The sequence below is a fragment of the Chaetura pelagica genome, unplaced genomic scaffold, assembly GCF_000747805.2.
Source record: "Chaetura pelagica isolate M959 unplaced genomic scaffold, ChaPel_1.0 scaffold477, whole genome shotgun sequence".
Taxonomy (NCBI): domain Eukaryota; kingdom Metazoa; phylum Chordata; class Aves; order Apodiformes; family Apodidae; genus Chaetura; species Chaetura pelagica.
In genome coordinates this window covers 323,284-350,363 of record NW_009953956.1, presented here as the reverse complement: position 1 = coordinate 350,363, position 27,080 = coordinate 323,284, and the positions used below count along the sequence as shown (strand labels likewise).

The 27,080-nt window shown below is 40.4% G+C and overlaps 1 protein-coding gene across 1 annotated transcript; it reads right to left on the bottom strand.

The window, feature by feature from the left end:
- Window positions 1-8: 8 nt before the first annotated feature.
- Window positions 9-24,703, bottom strand: EDRF1 (erythroid differentiation regulatory factor 1). Its single transcript, XM_010001873.1, has 25 exons — window positions 24,501-24,703; window positions 22,397-22,463; window positions 21,374-21,499; window positions 20,331-20,455; window positions 19,722-19,881; window positions 18,368-18,469; window positions 17,943-18,064; window positions 16,939-17,050; window positions 16,061-16,208; window positions 15,878-15,986; window positions 15,436-15,547; window positions 13,519-13,779; window positions 12,105-12,176; window positions 11,859-12,009; window positions 9,420-9,608; window positions 8,188-8,388; window positions 7,597-7,815; window positions 6,199-6,422; window positions 5,346-5,504; window positions 4,911-5,060; window positions 4,160-4,249; window positions 4,059-4,122; window positions 3,658-3,773; window positions 2,801-2,964; window positions 9-180 (listed from the first exon to the last, which is right to left on the bottom strand). The coding sequence occupies exons 2-25, from the start codon at window positions 22,454-22,456 to the stop codon at window positions 9-11; spliced, it is 3,408 nt and encodes a 1,135-aa protein (XP_010000175.1). The 5' UTR covers window positions 22,457-22,463; window positions 24,501-24,703.
- Between the last annotated feature and the right edge of the window lie 2,377 nt (window positions 24,704-27,080).

Here is a 27,080-nt window from a genome sequence, read left to right as displayed (position 1 = left end):
AATCTCAGTCACTGGCTTCCTCCACTGCTGGCCTCAGGATTTTGGGCCAGCTGGTCCAGTAAATTTGAGATGACCTCAGTTCGTTCCAGCAGCGTCAGGCTTTTGTTAGCAGTTGCACGCAGCAGCAGGGAGTAAACTTGCTTGTTGGTTTTAAGAACACCCTCTTCCTCGTTAACACCCCTAAAAAGAAAACAGATGATAGAAGCTATTAACCTGACCACAATATTGAACTCTGCAAATTACGAAACCAGTTATTAACCAACAACATTGGTGACGAACCCTGTGAAACCACATGGTTCATGTCCTGCTTTTGGTCTCTTATCTCCCATGTCCCATCTGACTGCAGGCACAGCCTCTGTTTATACTGCAGGAGGAATAAAGTGTTGCCACTTTTTATTCAGCTCCACTCTGGCCATTTTATTAACTCATCATCCCAAGTCACATCGTAAACCCTCTAAATCCAGGTCTCCAAGCCAAAGTTCTAAGTCAGAGTCTGACCTGAGCATGGCAAACAGACATCTGAGCCCTGGGAAGACTCCCATGTTGGCTCCCATGCTATTACCTGCTGTTAGCTCTCCCCTCTAAACCACCCAGGCATCACTGTCATCCCCTTTAAGCCTGAAGCCCATGAGCTGGCCTCATTCTCTCAGGGTCCACATATCAAAGCTGCTTCCCATGCCCAGTTCCTCTGCACAAGAGGTGATCCTCTTTTCCCAGTCTGCAGGCTCAGCTCCTTCCAGTTTTCTCCACTTGACAAATATTTTTGATCACACACATGCTGGTTTTCTGCTTCCATGCTGTCAGCCCTTTCTCTTTGCCACCCTCCTCTGCTACCTTTCATGTCCAAGACTAATAAATAACTGACCCAAACTAGGAAAAACAAAAATGCTGCCATTGATATTATAAATCAAGTGGGTATGTGTGCAAGTAGCAGACTAATTGCAAATGCTCTGGGAATTACCAAGAAATAGTCAAGCAAATTAAACTCATAACACTTTGCAGAAATCACACAGGTTTATTTATTACACAGTGAACAGGTAGCCACTGAAAAAGCCACTGAAATGGAAGGTATTCCCAAGATCAGTTACAAGAATTCCCAGAATAAAGTACTACTTTCAGTTACTACTTTGCTCTGATTTACACAGCCAAAGGTCAGTTCTAGATATGCATTTAACTTTCAGAGGGTAAAACTCTGATTTCATCCAGTTTTATTGCTCATCTCCAAGCTTCACTATTTCCTGTTCTCTGCCAAAGTGCATCTGAGACCCCGAAACAGCATTTGTGAGCTCCAAGTTCCTCCCTTTTCAGCCTGTTACTAAAGCAGAAGGCAGACCTCACTTCTTCCTGCACAGCAGCACTGAGTAATTGTGCACAGGACATGCACAAGGCACTAGAAAGCTTAAGCAAAAGGCAGTTTTAAGCTCAGACTCAATCCACCATTGTTTAAACCAAGAGTTATTTTTTTTTACTACACTTACCCATATTAAGAGATAACAGAATTAAAACCATTACTCCGTTACTCAGGAAATCCACTTGGTTACATATGAATTGTACTTCAACCTCTGCATGTCACATATTCAGATCGCCACCTTGTGGAAGCTATTTTTCAGAGTGAAAGCACCCAGCGCTGCACCTAAACCACTGCTAAGAGAGCACACAGGCTTCTTTCCATACTTCAGACAACTCACTGTGCAGAATGAATTCATTTCACAGTTTACTTTTATCGAAATAGCACTTGCATCAGCAGCGCTTCAATCTGAAAAACTATTAACACAATTTCCAACAATAAAGGAATTCTCTAGAACTAATGCCACCTTTTCTTAGAGTAGCTTTATGTAACACTAGAAACAGAAGTGTGCTGCTGTAGGTTCTGCAATCAATACATTTGCTGCAGAGAGAATAAAAGGTTATTATCTGAATCCCAAACACAACAACGTAATATTCAAATCTAACCAACAGAAGCAACAGTGATGCAAGAAATTACCCTGCCACACCTAATCCCAACAACACTTCAAGGTCAACACAAGAAGCAGCTCCATTTGTTCTGCAACCCATTGGCAAAACGGATTGTTTCCTTACTGCTGTCCATCAGAAAAATCTTTTATACCAATGAGCATCTTCCTCCCCATATACATCCCTCTCTATTTACAGCATTACTGATGTGCCTACATTTATTCTGAAGTATTCTGCTTGCTAAACTATGCTGTCTCTAATGTATTTTATCAAGGAAGATCAAAGGATCCACCAACTCTGAGTGCTGTCACAGATCACAACTGATGTCAGTTGAGAGAAAAGACACCATGCACAGATACCTCATTCCCTGAGCAATGAGACAGTATGCCAGCAAAATTATGGCAGTCCAAGCTAAACTACTTTGTGTGTGAATGTATATCTATGAAGGACAAAAGATTTCTCTCCTCTAAAGGGTAAGTTAGGTAGGTATCACAGAGCATGATACAGCATCAGTGATTCCTAACTGAACCATGCACTTCAGACTGATTACAAACTTCTTTTCCTATCTGAATCCAGCCATTCAAGTCTGACTTCTCTGTCCTTGCTGTCAGGAAGGGGGTGAGAAAAAAGCTACCTAGACATTCATTAAAGATGTATCTTGGTTATTCCCTCAGTTACACACAAAACCACAGAAAACATGCAATGTTTAGAAGGTCAAGGTGTATCTCTGCTCCTTCTCCACACAGAACACTCACTTCTGTGAAGGAATAAATATCACACCTTCTTGCATGTTTGTATGGATTTATGGACAAGAATCACATCTACACACAATCAGGGTTCAGCTTACCCAATTTTTCTTTTGGTTGAAGTTAATAACTTAATGGACTGAAGGAGAAGGAATGACATTCTGGCCTCAAAAATACTAAGCAGTTTCAATACTTCTTCTTTGTTAAGGCCAGCAGAGGAATCATTAGGTGACATACTCTCAGCAGTACTTTTATCCTTGCTTATCTGCAAGAAGAGAAACCAGAAAACATTGCACTCAGCTCCACCAGTGAAATGCACTTCAGTTGAGTCAGAGAGCCACACTGGCAGGTCAGCTTACTCATTACAGGGGTGGTACCAACACCACAATTGCTGCAACACCCTCTTTATGCTGCCTCCTATGTGCACACATCCACACTGCATGCTAGTTATGTTGACTGCCTATGCTGTCCATACAAGTGGAGTATTTTGTTATAAAAAGATCAGGAAAATGCAGCCTTGATTACTCAATCTATTGCTCAGATTGTCAGGAAGGGATGAACACACCAACATATACTGCATGTAATTTTTTCTTGAGGCAGTAGGACTTTAACACTGGCTGCAGATAACCTTCTGTGTTCTAATATTTCAATATTAAATATACTACATAGAGAATTCCCATTTATATTGCACAGACATTCTCAAGTTCTCAAAGAAGATAGAACCCCAGTCAGTCAGATCCATATACAAAAATGTTTTAATCCATCTCCAGATAAAAGGTTTGTTCTATAGTGATTGTTTGATCCACTTGTATATAAAGGCATGCAGGAAGTTCAAACTCTCCACAATATTTAAGAAAAATGTACTGAGAAATAGCCAAGCAGTATGTTAATTGCCAATTTTATGCAAGTGCAAGAGATACAAGGGAGCAGATCATCAGACCACTTGACTTTCATTTACCTGTTCCCTTTCAGTCACAAGCTCTTTTCTGATGAGCTGGAAAGCACCCTTGGTTTTCACCATTATATCTAGGGCCCCACACAAAGTCTTTAATTTCCCAGCACTGCTGTTTTGACCTGAAAAAAAAAGACCAACAAGAAGTAAAAATGAAGGACCCAAACTGCTCATATTAAGGCTTGCACTTCTTCCATTCAAAGATTTCAAGAGTTCTCAAGAAAAAAAGCAAGTACTGTCCTAGTCAACTGAAAACTAGTGAGATAAGAATGTTTTCTCTTTTGAAGAGAATTTTATTTTGAGGATCAGGTTACTCCTACTCTCGTATACAAAGTTACCCAAAAGTGACATGAATTAGGTAATGGCAGTTTGGAAAGCTGTTGTATTCAGACAAGAGTGAGACTTACTGGCCATCTGGAATTCTGCAAAGGCCAGTCTTTCCAGCTGCACCCGAAGGAGCTCACAGGGTGACTCTTTCCAGCTGCACACGAAGGAGCTCACAGGGTGCATCCCTCAGGAGCTGGAAGAGCCGAACTGCTTTGCTGTAATGGAGATCAGCAAGAATCCGGTGCTGCTTCCTCAAATGCTCATCACCAACCTGCACTCAAAACAGGGTACACAGTGAATGCCAGGCAATTTGTTCAGGAGGTAACTAACCACTGGAAAACACTGCTTGTGGACCACACCAGGTACCAACAGTCACTCTCCAGCTCATCTCATAATGCTTCTTCTAAATGGCTGCACATTTCTAACATCTATCACCAGCCTGCCATCTTTGAAGCTCTTGTAACTTCATAGCTAATGCTAACCAAGTCACAGGTAGCACAACTAAGTTAATCAAATAATAGTAATTTGAAAAAAAAAAATATTCAGAAAGCAAGATATAAGTCTACACTAAGACTTTATTAAATCCTACAGTAATGTTCCAGCAGAAGGCTGTCTGCTTAAGTACCAGAAGAGTGGCCAGGAAGCAAAACCAAATCAAAGGAAACACATCATCAGTGGCTTCTGTTATGAGTGCATGGAACTACTTAGACTAGAGAGAACCATAAAGCTCAATACACTGAATAAAGGACAGACTGTTCTTAAAAGTAACGTTGTATTTCACAATGATTTGCAAATAAACCAGCTCACGTTTCTTTGGTTAAATAATAAATATATCTGAAGTACAGGCAGAAGGATGAACACCAACCTCCACACACACTGGACACGTTAGGCATGGAACCTACAGAGGAGACCACAACTGTCTGTGCTAATACCTGGTTTCTCAAGCAGCTGTGGTACATGGAAGCCAGTCTGTGGTGGATGGTTGCAGCCCGGTACTGGCAGAGGGGCTGTCGGGCAGACACTGTATCAACATCACAGTATTTCAAGGACTTCATCATGGCTTCACTAACTTCTTTCTCTATCTACAAAACAGAACAGAAGGATGAAGTGTGCTCACTTTGAAATCAGAGCACCACGATGTGCAAGTGTCAGGGTTAAATCTCCATTTGTGGCACAATCTTTTCATTAAGCAAAACCTTATACTGCAAGTGACTAAACATTTTATGGTTTGCAAGATCGACTTCACAAAAGCTCTTCAATCTAATGAAGATTTACAAGTTATTCCACTACTGTTTTGCTCAGTGTTTAATTTTTCAGGAAAACAACAGCTTATATTGCCAGATGTTGTCCCAAATGCTCCTGATTACCTGTTCCTGAGCCTTTCGAGACAGTGGAGCATAATCCTGTTGTAGAGTTGCCATAGTGAAGTATGTAGTAGAGAGCTCCCAGTTGACTGAGTCCCAAACAGCTGGATGCACATCTCTCTTACCTAGTGACCTTAATGCCTTCAGGTAGTAGTCAATAGCCTACAGATTATAAAATAACACACATAACATGGTTACTGCTTTACTCATTCTCAAGGAAGCATGCCAACATCATCTGTCTGAGGCTTCCTCAGTATTTTCCTTACACTCATTTTGGTCACAACTTTAATCCTGGCCACACATTTCTATCTCCCCTGTGTGCAGCACTGCAGTCTGTGAAACAGAGTCAAATATCACAGCACTTCATCTGTCAGAGCAATGCAATCAAACCTCACCAAACAACCTGAAGCCTGAATACTGAAACATACAGCAAGGATTAGGAGAATCACACAATTAGACTGGTTTGGGTGGGAAGGGACCTTAAATACCATCTAATTCCAACGCCCCTGCATGGGCAGGGACACTTCACACCAGCCCAGGTTGCTCCAAGCCCCATCCAACCTGCCCTTCAACACTGCCAGGGATGGGGCAGCCACAGCTTCTCTGGGCAACCTGGGCCAGGCTCTCACCACCCACACAGTGAAGAATTTCTTCCTAACGTCCAACCTGTATCTCGCCCTCTTCCAGCTTAAATTCATTACTCCTCATTCCATCACCCCATCATCCCATCACTTTTGACAAACCCTTGTCAACAGTCCCTCCTCCGCTTTCCTGTAGGCCCCCAAGTTATCACATCTACGCTTACAGATATTTACAAATATGGCGAAGGACCATTCTAAAACCAGCATGAAGTTACCTTATTGTAATAAAGGGCCTCTTCTGGGGAAAACTCTCTTTTGAAGTCCCCTTCAGCTGCACAATGTGCTTGGGCACAAATTCGCATCAGTCTTCCCGTGTTGCACAGCAGGAGAGCAGCATTGGTTGCATCATCAATTGACTCAAAATTCTGAATTCCTTCTTCAAAGCAAGAGAAGCTTTTCTTCCAGAGCTGCTGCTCTGTTGTCGAGACAGTTTTACTCACTAGGGTAAAACACAACACTTAACCATCTCAGTCAAGTCATTGAAAGATAATTAACCAACATTTCCATCATCATCTTATGCTCCTTAATGACCTTTCAGAATTTACAGGTGGTAAGTTATTCTGAAGTATGCCTATTTATCCAATTAATGGAAAATACTCTTAAAAAAACCACCTCAAACATGAAAATCTTAATATTTGAAGTGCACCATTGCATATACTATACTTTCAAAAGAATTGTGATAACATGACAAAAAAATAGGGAAAATTAACAAGATAAATCACCTTTTTTTTCTTACATTAAGGGATATTGCCATTATTTCTATAAGATAACAGTATGAAATAAGTAAAAAGTGACTTTTCACAGACAAGTAAAATTCAGTGTTTGAGCTCTGACTTCAGCTAAACAGTTCTGCAAAACCACAGATTATGAAAAATTGCAAAATTAGATGTCCAGCCCAAAATCCTTCAACTGTTAATTGGACAAAGGTCACAGAAAACAGCTGGTGTTTGGGAGACTGGAACTGTTTACACTGAACCACTAGCATCTAATTTGTTGTAGCTTATATACTACTTATATATATTTGTAGACAAGACATTATTGGTTTTGCTTTCCAGAACAAAAAAAAACCACAACACACAAACAAACACCTTATCCTCAAAGAAGTTTAGGTAACCTCCATCTCCTAAAAAAAACCACCAAACCCAACCCCACCAAAAATGAACAAGCAGCAAAGCTTCAAAAGATTTATTTACCAAAAAACTCATAGGCTGACCTCACTGAAATTATTCATATGCTTAAATTAAGCTTTCACTTGTTCCTGCTGGGCTAAACCAAACACATCAAGAATGCAACATGCCCTCCCTTTTATAGCAGAGTTGGTTTAAAGTTTCCATCATGTTTTTTGAGGGCACTCAGCAAACTTTCAAAGAATTTCTCCAAAGCTACAGATTCCATTCTTCAGTTTAGGCTCAGTTAAGTTCACTGTACAAGCCACAGTAATGTAGACAATGATACAGACAATAAAGTTACACAGCATCCACTACAGAAAAGTATTTACCACAAAGTTCTTTAAATATCTTCTTTATAATAATACTCAACATTTCTTGCACTATTAGTGAACATGATCAGTACAGCTCCATGCAACATAAGAAGTGAAGAAAATAAATACTTGCCCACTCTCTCAGTCTGCACAGCAGCAGCCTGGTTCATGTAAAACACTCCAATCTCATTCCTGATATTCCCCATCCTCTTTAGTACCTGGATATGCTGCTCTGGATTTTGGTTTTTTAAATTACTGAAAAGTAAAATTTCATAAGCTGCTTCGTAACATTTACAGCTGACAGAAAGTTGGCATTCCAAGTCTGTAGACAAGTCAGTAGCCCAGGCAAACACTAGAAAAAAAAAAAAGCAAAGCCTGCATGTCAAACAGACAAACTGAAACCTGCACTGACCATCATTTTGGGCACTCTCCTCTAGACAAAGTAGAAGATTCATGTCAGAAAAAACCCACAATTATTATACAGATAAGCACAATTTACCCATTACTTAAACAATTACCGTTAACTGACACCTTCAGGCATGTCATACAACATCTCCTTACATTTGACAGGCACAATAAGCTTTCTCTGAAGAAAGCAGAACTGAAGTGTTATCAACCCTGCTCCAGAAGTGACACTAGTACATGGTGTTGAGGAAGCACAATGAAATTACTTCTGCCTGACACAGAACTAAATTATAGCAGTTATCTTGTGTCAGTATCATACCTTGACACCTGGATTCTCTATGAAGACTGTGTAGTATTTCCTGATCTTCTTTTGTCTGGTAATTGTATTCTTCAAGATATGCTGCTCTGTTGTTTGCATTCTGAGCAAGCATTAACTGGATATCTCCACAAAGGGTTAAACACTGGCAAAGAAACACTAATACTTCAGGAAGCATGCTGGCACAGAGACAACAGTAGGTATCTGTCAGGAAAAAAAATCCCAAGGATGAGTGAGGGAGAAAGAAAAGAATTAAATAACAAAAGGCTTGACACAGACAGACAATATAATTTGTTTTTACATTACTTGTCAGACATTCTCCGTATGCAGCCAACACATGCTCTTCTGAAAAGAACTAGCCCGTTTTAAAGTCACAGTTGCTCTCTGTGGCTGGGAGCTGCAAAAGTGCAACTATGTTGTTCAGGAAGAGCAGTGCATGTGGTAATTACAAATACTAATCTCAAATTTTACTAAAGGGAAACTGACTTTCTAGAAATTAACTCAAGTGAGATATAGCCTGAAAAATTAATTTCCAAAAGGTACAGTTTCAACTTGATTCTCAAGGCTTTAGAAGACTGAAAGCTGAAAAATACTTTCAGTTATTGATAAGCATGTTTATGCTTTATGTTAAGACCAAACTTCCTCCTTTGTAAGCCTCCCTCCCTGCCCCAAGCCCTACCAATGTGGAAGCAAAATAGCAGTGCTACAGCACTAAGCTAATGGCATTTTCCAGTTTTGTTATTCTCATTCTTGTAGTATATCCTGAATTACCCATTTTACTTCCTTCATTTTCCTCAGTAATACCTGAAGATGTAAGTCATTATAGAGGAGTATCCAATTCATATATATTCATATGTATTTTTAAATTGAAATTGGAATCACCAGGCATTTCCAGGGAGAAACCATCTGCTTGCAGCAATAGCACTGAGACCACCAAATATCTATCTTGGTCCTGGCAGCAGGACTGACTGCCCCAACCTCAGTGCTCTTAGGCTTCAAATGTGCACTTGAAGTTCCCCACTCTGTCAAAACAGGAGCACCTTTCTGCCAGAGATGAGAGTTATTCTTGCTGCAGACCTCTCTCCGGAATAATGAGCTAGACAGTTTAACTTACATGGTTATCAGATGTGTCACTACCTGACACTGAGATAAATCATGGTACCAAATACTTCTCTTGTGCATGAAAGATATAGACAGGTAATGGCACAGGTGACAAATACATCCCAGCAACTTACCATGGCACTGCAAAGCCAGCTTGATGTACCGCAGGGCTCTCCCGTATTTCTGCAGGACCATGGCAGCATCAGAGAGGACGTAGTAAGCTTTTGATGATTTCAGAATGAGCTGGAGCTTCATTTTATATTGCCATGATCCAGGAATCATTCCTGACTGACTGGAATGCTTACCCTTCTGAAATGAGCCCACTGTAATATGAACAGAACCTCGTCAGTAAATCTCCTCTCCAGAACATATGCCAGAGGTTGGACACCACTTCATCAAGCAGACAGACAGGATGTAAATTGCCTTATTATAGCTCTGCACAAGTAGTTATGTCAACCTGTCTGCCACTACATTCTTCATCTGCAAAATGGACCTGACACTTGGAACTTTTCCATGTACTCCACCCGGTAGTGCGATGCTAGAGAACAGCAAATACAGTGAGGATGCAGCCAACCTCTCCTGCTTTAAACAGCTCTTGAAACATAGGTGCAGTGAGCAAGACTATTCCCTTAGGTAGCAGCAGAAGAGCACCAAAAATCCACAGGCATAATTTGTCATGGTCTCCACCAAATTCTGGAGATATACATGCTCTGTTTCTGCATCAACAGTCCCAAAGTGAGAATGCTTCTATTTGTGGCTCTAGACCCCAGTACAGAAAGAACTAGATAACCTGGCCCTTCCCACTCAGCGTATCATGAATGTTCCTTCTTTGGTTATGGAACCAGAAAGAACAGGCCACTGACTTCAGGTATGCCAAAGGACAGAATTTTGTCCTGACAAGATTTGCAGAGTAATGAGTCTCTTGCTTCCAAGGAGAACATACAAGGCCTGACTCCTAAGCTCACTCTTCGGTAAATTCTAGAAGAGCTATGTGTTTGCACTAGGAGAAAGACAGTAACACATCATGCAGTTCAAGACAATCCATACATGCTGTACCTCATACTATTCAGAAGATGTTATCTTCAAGGTAGAAATTAAAAAAGAACACTTGCCCTTTCTATGTGTATGTAAAAAGACACAGAGAAACTACATAATTTGCGTCAGAAAACAAACCCTCATACTGGAGAAGGAAAAGTTTCTCCCTTATGTTTAAACTATTTTTCTCTAGGTTGAATTAAATCCTGATGACCTAAACAAGAAGCACTTGCTACTTCAGGAAGAACTCCAGCACAGATCCAGAAATCAAGTATTTTTTTTCTTAAGATCTGTGCAGTATTTACCTCCCTCAACCCCCAGGAAACACTTGTTTCTAAACAGAAAAAGTTCACATGCAGGCATTGTTCTTGCCAGCTGACAAGCAGCTGCAGTGTCATCAGTACCAAACTCTCAAGGCCAAAGCAGGGCCTGCATACAGGAGAGCTGCCATCAGCACACTCTTCTTACTAAGCTGGCCTGACCTGAGGAAAATTCCTCAGTAGACCTTGGTAACACTTAAGTCTCACAGTCCCCATGAACAGTACTGTGCAGAATACATGCAAGCTCAACACAATGCCATTTTCTGATGGAGGTATTAAATTCTGTGGTCACATATTTGATAAAAACTAAAAAGTCCTCATACACCTGGTCTGGTGGGAGGTGTCCCTGCTCATAGCAGAGAGGTTGAATCCTGATGATCTTTAAGGTCCCTTCCAACCTTCACCATTCTCTGATTCTATGATCTCTAGGTCACTGACATTCACGAGTAAACTGTAAAATTGGAAGGGAAACGTGAGGACACTTAAATGAATAAAGCAAAACTGAACTACCTTATTACTTAAGAGATTTTCAAAGGGGAAAAGAAGGAGAAAGAGAAGAATGAGGAGTTGTAAGAATACGCAAGGCTCGGATTTCTTTCTGGGTTATGCTTAGATTGCTTCTCACCCTGCAGGTAACTCTACTACTCTCAGAAGGGAAATCTTTCCTATGCCATTTCATGGCACTCCAGAGTCTGAAACTTGGGGAGTTTGAGCAACCAAAACATCCCTATTTCCTGCTTCCTTACACAATTGTGGAGTTATGAGAAAGAAAACAAAATCCCCATCAACATCCTACATGTAGCCCAGCAGCAAGCATCACATAGGAGAAAACCTGCTGGAAGTGGAAGTTCTCTCTCCAAACTTCGAAGTACCAAAGTAAGAATGAAGGCCAATTTAAAAGTAATCCACACAACTTGCAGTGCCCCACACATAAGTCAAACTACTAAGCCATCATTTGCAAGCCACATCTAAGTAAGGCCCAACAGTTTTATGTGCTTACTAATAGAAGATGCTTTGATATGCAAAATATCCCAAATGAGCTCTTCTTTTCATATTTAAAAAGGAACAGACTGTTCTCCCATTTTCAGTAAACTACTTTTGCTTATGTAATAGTGTAATTAGTGACTTACAAGTACACTGTTTTGACAAGCAAAATAAAGTAGCAGCAGTTCCTCTTAGCACTGGAAAAGGTCTTATTTGCACAACAATACAACTTACTTTTGTCTAAAAATAATGCCATCTGGTTTTCCAGACACTCGGGACCACCACTGGTGGATTCATCTTCGTATTTCAATGGGATTGGTGTGCTGGGGTCAGCTGCAGGAAGGTCACCCTCTTTTTTAATGCTGCTGTCAACAGATTTCAAGCCCTGTATGAAGAAGAAATAAATTAATTCACCTTGAAAGTCATATTTAGCAAACAGAAGACACCAAGGATTGGTGAAGATGATTAGAGTAAACTTACCTCCAGGACATAGTTGAGCACCAGCCTGCAGCGCTCCTCGGTGCCATGGCAGACAGGGAATGTACAGCTGGGCTTGAGGGAGAAGGAAGAGAATAATCCATATGAAATGTCACAATTACTGACATAAATAGAACATCTGAACTATTAATGAAGAAGCATCACAGTATTTCTTTCCTTTATCTCACCAAGTAATTCATATACCTGGCCATCTACACTTGGTCTCTCCTGACAATGCAAAGAGGGCCAGACATGAGATGACCCTATTCCTTAACAGCCATGACAAAAGCATCTACAGATGGTCTGCATGGCAGGCCCAGGAAGATAAGCAGATTCAATTTCTTCAGCCTATACATCAGAGTTGCACTCTCATTACCTCTGAACAACCCAACACCTTGGGTTTTTTTGGGGAGTTGGCAATTTTGTTTTCTTCTGACGTAGAGCAGAAGGGGAAAAAGAAAGAAAACCGAGTATTCTGCACCTTTACCAGTTGCATTTTAGGCTGATGGACCTGGAAGTGTTAGCAATTGAGAGCAAGGAGAGTTACATTTTTTTAGGAAATCGTTTTCTTTGCTACTCAGCATAGATGTTAGAAAAAAGCCTTAGCTTTTGACCAGTGAGAGCCATTTCAGTCATACCCCTAAATAGGAAAGATGGGTAAAACATCAGAAGAGAAGCACAATGCTATGATCAGCTTCTTCATTCATCTTCCCAGTTTTTCATCTATTTTGTTACAATAATGATGCACAGAAAGTGCGATGAAGGAAGCAGCATTAAACTCTCTGCTGATTTGCTTATGAAGCAAATGTTCTGTCAATGGAGTTTCAGGAATACTATGGTTATGCACCCAGGTGTCCCCTTAGACACACCAGGCACACATGTGCAGAACAAGACTTCCATCTCTGTGAAAATCAGCAACAACCAACATTTCAAAGAAATCAAACTGCTGTATTCTGACCAGTTACCCTGCAACGACAAATCAAAGAGGGAAATCAAAGACTAACCCTGTGGATATGAAATAAATAAAATTACTGTTGCTTCAGAAAAACAATACTGAGACAGCCTAGGTATCCACATAAACTTGTGGTTAGCTACAGCTCTCCCACATGGCCACAGCTGAAAATCTCTGTTGCATTGAGGGGAGTAAGTTTTCTGTAGCCAGCTGTGCAGAATCAAACCATGAAGGCCAAGTACAAGGCAGAGGAAAATGTGCATTAAACCTGCTACACTCTAAAATTCAAAGACCTAAGATTTTAAAAACAGCTCCAGAAAAGTTTCCTTCCTCAATGCCTCACGCTTCAGTTCACCTGAAACAATGTTAGACTAAGACAAAACTAACACAACTGAGTTTCAGTAGCAAACCTTACTACATCAACTGAAGCTTTCAATAAAACCCTTAAAAAAATCCACAACTTACACGTATTCGATGGACAGACTTGTATTTTTCTGGTACTGACAACTCTCCAACAGATTTGATTATAGCCACTGCTTTGTTGTCATCTGGTGGATCAGAACTGTTACTGAAAGAGCCATTTTCATCACTGTCTGGCATTTCTTCCTCTTCTTCACTGTAACTTTCATCAGAATTTCCATTTATTGGGAAGTCTGTACTGTCTTCTTTTTTAGGTTCATCCAACTGAAAAAGCTCTGATAACATGTAGTTTGCTGAAGCAATGATCTTTTTAAATAAGAGAAAGAAAAATAGTGACTTATTTTCAACTTATTTTTTTCTTTTGAGAGGCAACATCAATTTGTCTTAGAACAAGGAATAAACAGCACATGGAAGTAGGTATTTGATAACCTGTAAAGAGAGAGTGTATGCACTCTGTGTATATACTCTGATGTTTGAGCACTGAGTTTTTAACAATATTTAAGCACTGAATCACTGCAGACAGTATGTTGTCACTTATGTGTGTATGTGCTTGCAGCCCCTGCAGTCAGCTTTGTTCACACTTGCTTTCACCCCCCACCTTACAAGGTCTTTACTTCTTAGTTTGCAATTGAGGTCATAAAAATGAAATTGGGAATATAGGCCACTACAGCCCAAGGCAGCTTTGTTTTTTTCTTAAATCAAAAATAAATAAATAAATAAGCTCTTGATCATGCCATTTACCTATTTTGAGGTCCACCCTAATTTTTAAGAGCTTCTAATAGGATTTGCAGAGCTTTCCACAACTTTAGAAGCAATCTACAAAATACTTATTGAGTTGCCATACACCACGTGCTCTCTTGCAAACCATTAATACAACTCAGGATTTTTCTCATCACATTTTTGGGATCAATTTTCAACCAAAACCCACTTACACATAAATTAAGTTATATTTTGTATTAGATTTCCATTTCAGTAAAAATACTTCTTCTTGAAATTTAGAATGTGTTGCCTACAAATAGTAAAACAGTTATGTTCCCATGTCATTGTACCATAGCCTGTATAATGAGCTCCTGCCTAATTAACTTCCAAGCCTCCTGCACTAATCCCAGTTTACTTTTTTTGGTTAAACCATTCTGAACATATACATGTCTCATTTGAAGACAAGGAAGAGATTGTGAATAGAGCTGGACAAAATCCCAAGGAGAAGGCAGCCCACTCTGTTATCTCCTGCAACTACAAAAAAGCTACCACATCTAGCAGCTGTATTACTTAAGACACACACAAAAGAATCAGAACCAAGACTCTGGAAGAAAGGAGGTCAATACAGCTTCACCTCCTTTTCATTACTTTTCTTACTGCTTCTGAAGATGCAGAACATCTCAAGGTACCCATGGATGATGATCTAAACAAGAGATCATGAGTCTGAGGTTCTTCTCCTGACTTTCCCATCTACCACTGAAAAGGTGAGGTTAGAAGGGATCCCTGCAGACTGTCTAGCCCAACCTCCTTGCTCAAAGCATGTTGCTCAGGACCAGATGCAGGCTGGCTTGGAGTATCTCAAAGGATGGAGACTCCTTAACCACTCTGGTTGACCTGTCCCAACATTCAGTCACTGTCACGGTGGTTTTTTTCTTATATTCACATTTATGAGGTCTATCCAAGATCTGCTTCAGTGTCCATACTGCTTCCAAACACAAAAGGGTTCTTCAGAAAGCAGAGCAAGAGAACAAACATAATGACAAGCTCCTCTTTAGAACAGGACAGAAGATGATGCAGTGGTGAGGATCAGTGAAGGCTACTAATAACAAAAAAAGTCTAGAGTTTCTTTAAACATAAATCAATTTCTAAGTTTATAAATATTTAAATTCTTTCCCTTCAGAGGAAGAAGTACCACACAAAATAACCAGGTGTATTATGACAGCAGCATTTCCCTTATATTCACACAAAACACACAATTCTTACTTGAGGATGCCTGCCGTTGTCCAACAACTTTAGGCAATTAAGGAGCAATGTTCTGATAGTGCCATAGTGTTTCTTATTCTGGTTTTTCTTCAGCATCATATTGCAAGCAACTCTAAAAGAAAGTGGAATAAAATAGTAAATCCCTGAATTATTTCCTTGTGTTAGAAGAAAAAAGCTTTAACTAATACTCCTGCAAATGTAGATCTCCCAAGCTTTATGGTAGATCTAGAAGACTTATTCAGCGAGAGTGGTGTTTTATATGAAGAAATGGTGAAAAGAAGAAAGTCTGTTTTGGTTTAGAGAGACTCAGATCTACCACACTTATTTGTAAAATATCATTTTCAGTTCATGCAGTTTCATTTCATTGTAATTTTCTCTGTATTCTTAACATCTACAATTGCATCAAGAACTAAGTACTACAATAAAAAAGATAGTAACTCACTTATATAGAAGAATTGCCACTGGCATTGTAAAAGGGTTTTGGTATTTGTCTTCTGTCTCTTCACACAAGGTGGTTAGGTCATAGAGCTTTACTATATCACTCCCACTTGCTGAAAAACAAGACCTTTGATTAATCAAGATGACATTAAAATACATATTTTCCAACTGATCTAAATCTATTTACCTTTAAATAACCAGTAAGTATGTCCTTCTTTGGTACAATTTGATTTCAGAAAAGATAAGATATTTTGAGCAATATCCTTTATCACTTTGGTAGAAAAATTAGAGTTTTCCAAATTGGGAATATCTTCAGTCTTGATCATTTCATATTTCTGCAAGAAATATACATTAAAACTCAATATGAGAAGAGTTTTCTTGCCACCTGCCCTCCCAAAAATCTGTACATCAGTGTGCCTATCACCCGCTAAAAGAAACAAAGACTACTATTATGAAACAGTGTCATGATAAATTAAATTTTTATGATGTTCTTTAAAAGCAAGCACATCTTGATTACACCAGTCAATGAAAGCTTTTAAGAGAACCCATTTCTATTACAAATATAGTGAAGTAGATGGAGAATAAAAGGTGGAAAAACAAGGTGAAGGTGTAGCATCTAACTATTCTTTCAATGAAACCTGGTCAGCCTAGTACCTAGCACAGACTGGGTAGCATATAGCTGCTGCTAACAGAAACTCAGCTGGTCTGTCTGGTCTAATGTAAAAGAGTAAATACAAACAGAAGCTTTAAAAGCATCTCTCTTGGGAAAGGAACACTACACATTTTTAAGATGCAAGAAGCTGGTGTATTTCTACTGCCACATTTTTTATTTTTTGCCTTCCTTCATGTATTGGGGGAAGAAGAAATCTTGCATGCATGGAAGGGAGAAAAAAAAAAGAGAACACTATTTTTTGGATAACTCTTGCAAGCTGTGTAGATACTTCTCATTCTGCAATGCAGGATCTTTGTCAGAACAGTAGGATGAGTAAGAGATGTGTTACAACTGGAGCAATTTCAGAAACTGAAGACAGATGAACTAGGCATAACATACAGAGCCAGACTCACCTGAACAATTCCATTAACATGAAAGCACATCACAAGCTCTGGTACATTGCATATTAAGTTGTCCAACCAATAGTCAATCCCTGTTAGCACATTTATTGGCTTGTTGTTATCCCTAAAACCAAACATTTCTAGTGTTAGTTACTTCTTTCTGGTTGTTTTTTTTTACTTTTCAGAAAATAACATGTATATCTAAAATGGAGTTTAGATATAAGTCACCTGAGAGTGGATAGATACTATTACAAATTTTTTAATTGCTAATGAATTGCTATATTTCATGGAGGCAAAAAAGGAGTTCTATCAAACAAAACAGATGTACTGATCTCTCCAATGGAATATATTCATATTCCCTCATCAACTTTGCATTTTGGCCCACTCTTATACTGAAACTTTAACAAGCTTCAGATATCACATTATTACTAAGATAACAAGAACTTAGAAAGTTTTAAACGAATAGCAGTAACAGCTGCAGCTAATTATAGTGCAAACTTTCTCTCAGACCTTCCAAAATCGAGTGATCAACTGTTAGTGAACAGTAAGACAGTAAGAACTTAGAACTAATATAGTTACAAGTGTTAAGTACTTAATGAAGTGCACAACTAGCAGTTATTGAAATGTAGAATCTCAGTAAGAGAAATATTATTGCCCTCTTTTGTAAAAACAGCAATGGAATGAAATGAAGGACTAGATAAACATAAGTGTTTTAACACTCAACATTCACACTGAAGTAAAAAAAGGCTGCAAATCACCAGTAGTTTAAAATACAGATTTAGTTACACAGTCAGAAAAAGCAGCAGATCATCTCAAATCCCAGTGCAGTGGCATGGCCCTGGGGCTGTTTCTGTTTTCCAGCACTTTACAATCCCACCACCATTTAGCTCTAAAAACCAATTGTATTTTAAAAAAAACCTGAGAGTTAATCAAACCAAACACAGATAGCTAACCAGGAAGCAGAGCAACAAGTCAGTCAAGGCTGGTATATTTGTCCCATTAACTTCAAAACTCACCTGAGACGCAAGCTCACAGCAGGGTATCTGCCACCTCCAAATATAGGCATATTTGATCCTACTAACATGTGGATATCTTCAAAGGTCCACAGGATATTACGAACAAAATCATTCTTAAGTCCCTCCATTAAGAGAAAAAAAAAGAAAAAAGTAAAAGCTCTATAAAATCACTGGTATTAAAAAGGCTCTCCGTGACATTCTGCAGAATTATGAGAAAGCAAGAAGCAAAAGCAGCAAATAAAAGACAGCACAGGATGAACTATGCTAGGCATTCACATTAACTCAAAAGACTGAGACCACAGGTGCCACAAAAGCTACTTCTACAGGGGGCTGAAGTTTTTTCTCTTGGTTCCAATTTAAACCAAATTTTTAGTAGATTCCATTGTGAGTTGAGTGTTTGGGCTCAGGTTTCACATATAGCATACCTGACTGTTCTCCCCGTCATTGAACAAAGTAGTCAGGTTTTGTTCTTTGGGGGCTGAGGCCACATGCCCCACTACATATGAGGGTTCAAGAGGCACACTGCCCTGTGAAAAGCACAAGGATAAGGAGTGATTCTGCTGCTGAGGTAAAGTTAGGCTACTAAAAAATAAATAAATCTGAACAACAAAAGTATAGAAGGGAAAAAACTTTACCTCTAACATCTTTAAATATGTATTAAATTACAGAAAGCCTCTCATCAGTGACTAGAAGGCTTCTTTTCTATAGCTAGCATCAAGATGTTGTACTTAATGTTGTCATAGGCTTTGGAAAGATATCAGAAAGTTTTTGATTAATCTCTTTATTACCCCAGCATCAGCACCAGATTATCAGTCTCCAGAACTTAAGTCCTCTATCCTGATGTTTTATTTATAAATCAAAAAAATTACACTGGACAAAAAACACAACAGCTTCTTTATGACAGACAGTCTGCTGTGCTTGGCAACAGTTCCCCAGGAAGGTGGAAGAGAGAAGCAGACTTTCTAAAAGCATTCAAGTACTGAAGTATTTCTCCGCTTTAGAATATTACTGCACCACAACACAAGCAGTTACTATTTTATGGATAATGTAGGTTAGAGCCTTCATAAGTTACCTGATTATTGGCACACCAGCTGTCTAAGCATAACTATAGCATCATTATTCTATTAATGTAGACTGAACACAACAGATCTTTCGACCTCAAAAATTAACTCAATTCCTGTATTCTATTTCTCAAAAAAACAACGGAATTAACAGTTTTGTATAAAAAAGCTTTGCCATCAACTGAAAGCCTGGATTAGAGCCTAATACTAATCAACATTTGTTGCCTAATTACTATAAACATCTCTCTTCCACTTGTGTAACCTCATAACAAGTAAGTGTTGCTTAACTGTTTTGCAAACTTCCTGAATAGATCTGTATTTCCCTCTTCACCTAATAAATTCAAGGCCACAACAGATTTATTTTAGTGGCAGATTTAAAAAGAAAGGTCAAAAACGTTAGGCTTCCATATACATCTTCAGAAGATCACATTTTCCTCCTTTCAGGTAGTCAATGATGACTATTCCTAGCCAGAGGTTTTGTTTTTCAAAAATGCCCAGCTAAAGATGCATGTGGTATTACTGTGATAGAAATAAAATCATTTCTGAAATCTAGAGCTCTGAAACACTAGCAGGCAGTAAACCACATGTACTGGCAAGTCCTAATGCCTTTGTTCATTTTTTTCCAGCAAAAAGCACAGCAGCAGCACCTTTGAAAACCTTTCAATATAAATGGCTCTACCAAAACTAAGGTGTGCTTTAAAACATGATATACACCAACCTGGTTAGAAGCACCTGGATCTTCAGATAAGGAAGAAGGCATTTCAAAAGGAGCTGGCCAGGAGGCCCTTCCTGCTTCATCACTCTCACCTGAAACAGAACCCTCCTGGTGCTGTTTTGAAGTGGAAGGAACAGGCTGAGCAGCCCCATCACCATTAATGCTGACAAAACAACATGAAACGTTTCAGTCAATAATATGCAAACAGATCTATTTTAGGACTGTTTTATTTGATGCACTGTTCTCAAAGAATGACTTTGCTAAAAGAACTAAAGGACTGCTCTATTGACCAGCTTTTCATTAATCAAACTCTTACAAAATTACAGATGTCACAATTTACCTCATGGATTTGAAATTGTTCATTGCTCTAACCCAGAAATACTAAGAAAGGCAGTTAATTAAGTCATAGTGTTTATTTTATTCTTTCATATTTTAATTTTACTTTAAAATACTGGAACTTCTGTTAAAAAATTTAACCATTTCCTGATCTCAACCCTCAATTTTCTCTGTATAAGACAGACTATAATGGAATTTTGACATTTACTTCAAAGACCAAAAATCAGGTAAAAGTAACTAGTGCATAATTCAAGATTCATGCAGATATAAGGTTACCTGTAATACAAAAATTTAGAAAGTATAGCCTTCTGGTACCAATGTTCTTTACTCTTCTTTTTTCGTTGCCACTTCTGATCAATCAGCCTTTGATAAAACTCTTTCAGCCATGTCCAGTCCCCTGTCTAGGCAGTATCATAAATATGAAATTAATATCAAGAAGCATCTCCAAAGTAAACCAAGTGCCTTATTAACTTACAAATTCTCATCCACAACAACAAAAGAAACGCAGAAAGTTACTTAGAGTCAGAGAATGGTGAAGGTTGGAAGGGACCTTAAAGACCATCAGGTTCCAACCTCCCTGCCATGAGCAGGGACACCTCCCACCAGACCAGGCTGCACAAGCCTCATCCAACCTGGCCTTGAACACCTGCAGGGAAGGGGCTTCCACAACCTCCCTGGGCAACCTATTCCAGCATCTTCCTACCCTCATAGTGAAGAACTGCCTGATGTCTAACCTAAATCTCCCCTCTTTCAGTTTAAAACCATTACCCCATGTCCTATCATTCTGCCCTCTCTGGTGAAAAGCCCCTCCCCAGCCTTCCTGGAGCCCCTTCAGGCACTGGAAGGTGCTCTCAGGTTTCCCTGGAGCCTTTTCTTCTCAGGCTGAACAACCCCAACTCTTGCAGCCTGTCCTCATAACAAAGCTGCTCCAGCCCTTTGATCATCTTCATGGCCCTTCACAGCTGAAGTCTTGAACTAGTCATTTACTGAAAAGCTATCTTCTAGAAAAACAATGATCTTGCTGAAAAGTTACTTCATTAGAAACTCAGATATATGGCAAGAGGTTATACAGTAACAAATATTTATCAATAATAAAATAGTATAGCAATACTGAAGTAATTACAGGAAAGTGGGACATGGAATTTTAATCCTACATACCATAAATATAGGACATCAGATACAGTTGTTGCTGCAGCACACAGCACCTTTTCTACTCACATGATTCTCAGGAGATTTTGATACACTATTGTTTGCTATACTATTCTTGAACTAAATCATTTGGATCATATGACACACTTAACAGACAACAAATTATTAACCTGAGATGATCTCATGAAGAGTTCTTGAATATCCAGCTCATCTAACAAAAGCGTCCGCCCGATGCGATGCACTGCCATGCTGACGTGTGACTTGCTGTAAGGGATCTTCAAAAGCTTCTTGATATTCTTGCAGGAGTGAAGAGAACAGAGATTACATTCCACAGAATTACATGGCATTGTAAGACAATTGTCAGCAAAGAATACACTGCCAACATTGGAGAGGCACAGGCAGGCCAATAAAACCTTTTGTGCCAGTGGTTCTAAGAGGGCCATTCCACAAGAAGTTGTGTTTGTTGAGGGAGGGGAGATCTGGAATTGCAGTGATAAAGAGACCAAGCAGCCACTATAAACCACAGACATGGTTTAAACATCTTCTCTCCTTGGATGATCACAACCAGGTATCATCAAAAGCGACCAAAAAATGCACGTGGATAGTTTCGATTTTAAAAGCTTTATCTTCACCACAGGAACAGCAACACTTTGTCAGGTATCTAGAGGAATCTGGACAGAGAGCTAAGTCTGAATAGAAAAATCTGACACACAGACAGTAAATGTATGTCTCCTCTTCTGAATAGCCTCATCAGAATTCTACAGCTGTTACCAGCACCAAAATAGCTGGCAAAAAATCAGAGGAAAGCAGAAGATTGCAGTGGGGCTCTCTCTTCTAGATAAGAATAGGAAAAAACTAATCTTCAGAATAATCATTTGCATAAAAATAATCAATTTCCAACACAGAAAACAACTACATTGCAAGAGTGATGTGCTGTATTCACCAAACAACATATTTTACCTGAGGAATATTTGTAGAAATCCACAGGAAATACAATTTTATCTCTACATTTGTTATTCAGTGATAACAACTCCCTCAAGTGTCAAAGCAAAAGTTAGGTGATCTCCGTGTTTCACTAGGGGATCTTCACTTTTCCTCAAGGGACACAAAGATGACAAGAGCCAGGACAGTATCTTAAAATAACATTTACACAACTTAAGTTTGAATAATAGAACTTAGAAACTTGAACATACCTCTGAATCAGACACAACATCAACATCATTTCCAACTGAGTCGATGAAATCATATGCCATCCCAAAGCTATTCAGAAAAGATTACAAGTTCAGACAAACACAGTGTGACAGTGAAGAGAGATCTCTCTTTTCTCCAAGCCTTATTAAAACTTTGCAAACATTTTCTTCCTCAAAAGAAAAATCTAACTAAACATTACCACATGGAACAACAATCCGAAGTTAATTAACAAAATCACTTTGACATTGCACAAGTATTCCAAAGACATTGGTGGAAGTGCTCAGATCCAATTTAAAGATGTTATAAAATGTATTTTAAATTTTGTTGAAATCAAAAAAATTAAAACTATTTATATTTTTTCTTAAGACAGCTATGGGAAAATTTTTTTTAAAAATATATTTTTTTTTAATCTAAAAAGAACAGTTTTTCAAAGAGTTTCTCTTTAAGGAATTAAGCACATGAAATTCTTTCATCTTACCAGCTGTCATTTCATTTCACTACTTATTACCTTGTTTCCTAAAACTTACCTACATGTTTTCACAAACACATCCTTATAGCTTCATCTCGTCTCATTAAGGCATCTTTAAATTACAAGCTATTAAATTAAGAGTATTTCAATGTACAGAACATTCTTTCAAGTTAAACTAGATGTTACTATAATCATAGAATCATAGAATCATAGAATCTTAGGGGCTGGAAGGGACCTCGAGAGATCATCTGGTCCAACCCCCCTGCCAGAGCAGGGTCACCTAGAGTACATCACACAGGAACTCATCCAGGTGGGTTTTGAATGTCTCCAGTGAGGGAGACTCCACAACCTCCCTGGGCAGTCTGTTCCAGTGCTCTGTCACTCTTAAGTAAAAAAAATTTTTTCGGATATTCACCTTGAACCTCCTATGCTCCAATTTACACCCATTACCTCTTGTCCTATCACTGGTCATCACTGAAAAAAGCCTAACTCCGTCCCCCTGACACTCACCCCTTACATATTTGTAAACATTGATGAGGTCACCCCTCAGTCTCCTTTTCTCCAAGCTCAAGAGACCCAGCTCCCTCAGCCTTTCCTCATAAGGGAGATGTTCCACTCCCTTAATCATCTTCGTAGCTCTGCGCTGGACTCTTTCGAGCAGTTCCCTGTCCTTTTTGAACTGAGGGGCCCAGAACTGGACACAATACTCCAGATGTGGCCTCACCAATGCAGAATAGAGGGGGAGGAGAACCTCTCTTGACCGACTAACCACACCCTTTCTAATGCACCCAACAAATACATGATATGCAAGTGTCTGAAGTTACACTTGGGATTATCTCTTAAATACTGACTCTACAGATGGAGAGATAAAAACTGCCAACCTCTATTTGACAAACATAGTATCTAAAATAAACAGTAAACATTCATAAAACACTGAGAAACATGTTATTCTGCTCAAGAAATTACCTCCTAAAACAGATTAGGAGGACTTAAGCCCAGGCCCTCCACAAATTGTTACGTTTCACTAACTAGTTGACTTGGTGTGAATGTGCTTGCTCAATACAGGATTTAAACCTGTTTTTTATAAACACACTGAACTCAACACATCCAACTATTTCACAAACATCCATGCTGAAATGTAACACTGCTGTTTGGTTTTGCCCCTTACTCCACCTTCTGTGCTCACTCTTGACATGACTATTACATTTATTTTGCCTTTCGTTAGCCAGGTCCAGCTATAAATGGGCTCTGCCACTTCCAAGGGGAGCCACATTTGTTCTATTTTCAGCTGTTATCAAAAGCAGAACAGCTGGCTGAACCAGTCTAGTTTGATTTTGGCCAACTGACAACAGCCAACCAGGGAAGAACAAGCAGTCAGTTCGACAATCTCAGGTAAGGTGTCAACACGCACTTAAAAATAATAATAATCAACAGCATTATTATTAACTTACAAACAAGACAAGGTTATATAGCATACAGCCAAGAACTAAGGATTAAAAAGTAGAGGGAAAATAGTTAAGAAAAAGCATTAGCTAGTTGCTATGGTAAAGTCTGTACTCTGAATTACATAGGATCCAAGTTCACTCCTAGAGTTATTCATATAGATCTGAAAAAGACTAGAGCCTGCCGTTACTTACCTTGAAAACGGTTTGCTTTTTTTGTTGTTGCCAAGAATGGTGGTCCCTGCCGGTCCCAGCTTGGCGCTCTCCCGTAACCAGTTGGCAGGTGGAAGCTTCAGGTCGGTTTTCTCCTGCAGACGGGCAAAGGCTGCCTGCGGGGGGGCAGAGGAGTACTTCACCACAGCACTGCTCTTCACTTCATTGCCTCCAAGAAACAACACCGCCCCCTGGTTCCAAAGAGAAATCGGGCTTGAATTTCATGGAATCATGGGATTGTCAGAGATGGAAGGGAACTCTAGAGATGAGCCAGTCCAACTCCCCTGCTAAAGCAGGATCCCCTGGAGCACATCCACATCACCCAGGGCTGCATCCAGGGGGTCTTGAATATTGCCAGAGAAGGGGACTCCACAGCCCCCCTGGGCAGCCTGTCCCAGGGCTCTGTCACCCTCATGGTAAGTAAGTTTCTCTCCATCTGTCAGTGGCACTTCCCATGTTCCAGCTTGTGCCTGTTGCCCCTCGTCCTGTCCCTGGACACTGCTGAGCAGAGTCTGGCTCCATCCTCCCTGCATCCACCCTTGGATACTTGTAGGCATCAAGAAGGTCTCCCCTCAGCCCTCTCCTCTCCAGGCTGAACAGTCTCAGGTCTCTCAGCCTTTCCTCAGCAGGGAGATGCTCCAATCCCCCAACAATCTTTGCTGCCTCCCCTGGACTCTCTCCAGCAGTTGAGGTCTCTCTTGAACCGGGGAGCCCAGAAGGGGACATGGGCTCTGCCACTTCCAAGGGGAGCCACATTTGTTCTATTTTCAGCTGTTATCAAAAGCAGAACAGCTGGCTGAACCAGTCTAGTTTGATTTTGGCCAACTGACAACAGCCAACCAGGGAAGAACAAGCAGTCAGTTCGACAATCTCAGGTAAGGTGTCAACACGCACTTAAAAATAATAATAATCAACAGCATTATTATTAACTTACAAATAAGACAAGGTTATATAGCATACAGCCAAGAACTAAGGATTAAAAAGTAGAGGGAAAATAGTTAAGAAAAAGCATTAGCTAGTTGCTATGGTAAAGTCTGTACTCTGAATTACATAGGATCCAAGTTCACTCCTAGAGTTATTCATATAGATCTGAAAAAGACTAGAGCCTGCCGTTACTTACCTTGAAAACGGTTTGCTTTTTTTGTTGTTGCCAAGAATGGTGGCCCCTGCCGGTCCCAGCTTGGCGCTCTCCCGTAACCAGTTGGCAGGTGGAAGCTTCAGGTCGGTTTTCTCCTGCAGACGGGCAAAGGCTGCCTGCGGGGGGGCAGAGGAGTACTTCACCACAGCACTGCTCTTCACTTCATTGCCTCCAAGAAACAACACCGCCCCCTGGTTCCAAAGAGAAATCGGGCTTGAATTTCATGGAATCATGGGATTGTCAGAGATGGAAGGGAACTCTAGAGATGAGCCAGTCCAACTCCCCTGCTAAAGCAGGATCCCCTGGAGCACACCCACATCACCCAGGGCTACATCCAGGGGAGTTGAGTATCTCCAGAGAAGGGGACTCCACAGCCCCCCTGGGCAGCCTGTCCCAGGGCTCTGTCACCCTCATGGTAAGTAAGTTTCTCTCCATCTGTCAGTGGCACTTCCCATGTTCCAGCTTGTGCCTGTTGCCCCTCGTCCTGTCCCTGGACACTGCTGAGCAGAGTCTGGCTCCATCCTCCCTGCATCCACCCTTGGATACTTGTAGGCATCAAGAAGGTCTCCCCTCAGCCCTCTCCTCTCCAGGCTGAACAGTCTCAGGTCTCTCAGCCTTTCCTCAGCAGGGAGATGCTCCAATCCCCCAACAATCTTTGCTGCCTCCCCTGGACTCTCTCCAGCAGTTGAGGTCTCTCTTGAACCGGGGAGCCCAGAAGGGGACACAGTTCTCCAGATGTGGCCTCACCAGGGCAGCAAGTTAAATGCTCAGACGTGCTCTACAACGGGCTATTTTTAATGCTAAGAGACCAGAGCCCGAGTCCTGCGTTCACTTAGAACTTTCTCCTGCACGTGCTCATGAACATTGCTCTGATTCCAGCACCTGCACCAGGCAAAGCTCCACTTCACGATTTATCAAGCTAAAGTGCTGGTAAGGTCAGCTCCCCAGGAAACCTGAAATTACTCAAATAGGCCAAAAGTAAAACATAATTCCTACTAACGTCACGAAGGTTTGTCAAAGTGTTCCCTCAGAAACACCAATATTAAAGCCAAACGCACTTCTACCCCAAGAATCAAGCCTCACAGCTGCATGTTTACGCTCAAACACCGCAAAACCCGCAGCTGTCACGCCTGTTCGTGCTAAGCGCTTTGAAGCGAACGGAAAAACAGCTCCAGAGGACACTCTTTATGTAAACACAGCGCAGCGCACCGCGCTGCAGCCCGACAACCAAAACACTGCTGGCAATTACAGCTTAATCATAATTACCACGTTCCCTACCGCGCTCCCGCCCCTGACAATAGCATTCCCTTCCTCGCCGGGCTGGAAGGAGCCTTGTGAGGCAGCTGAAAACATCCCTGGGGGCTGCGCTGGCAGCCCAACTGCCCTCAGCCTGGGACCCTCACCCTTCAGCCCGGCCCCCCCCC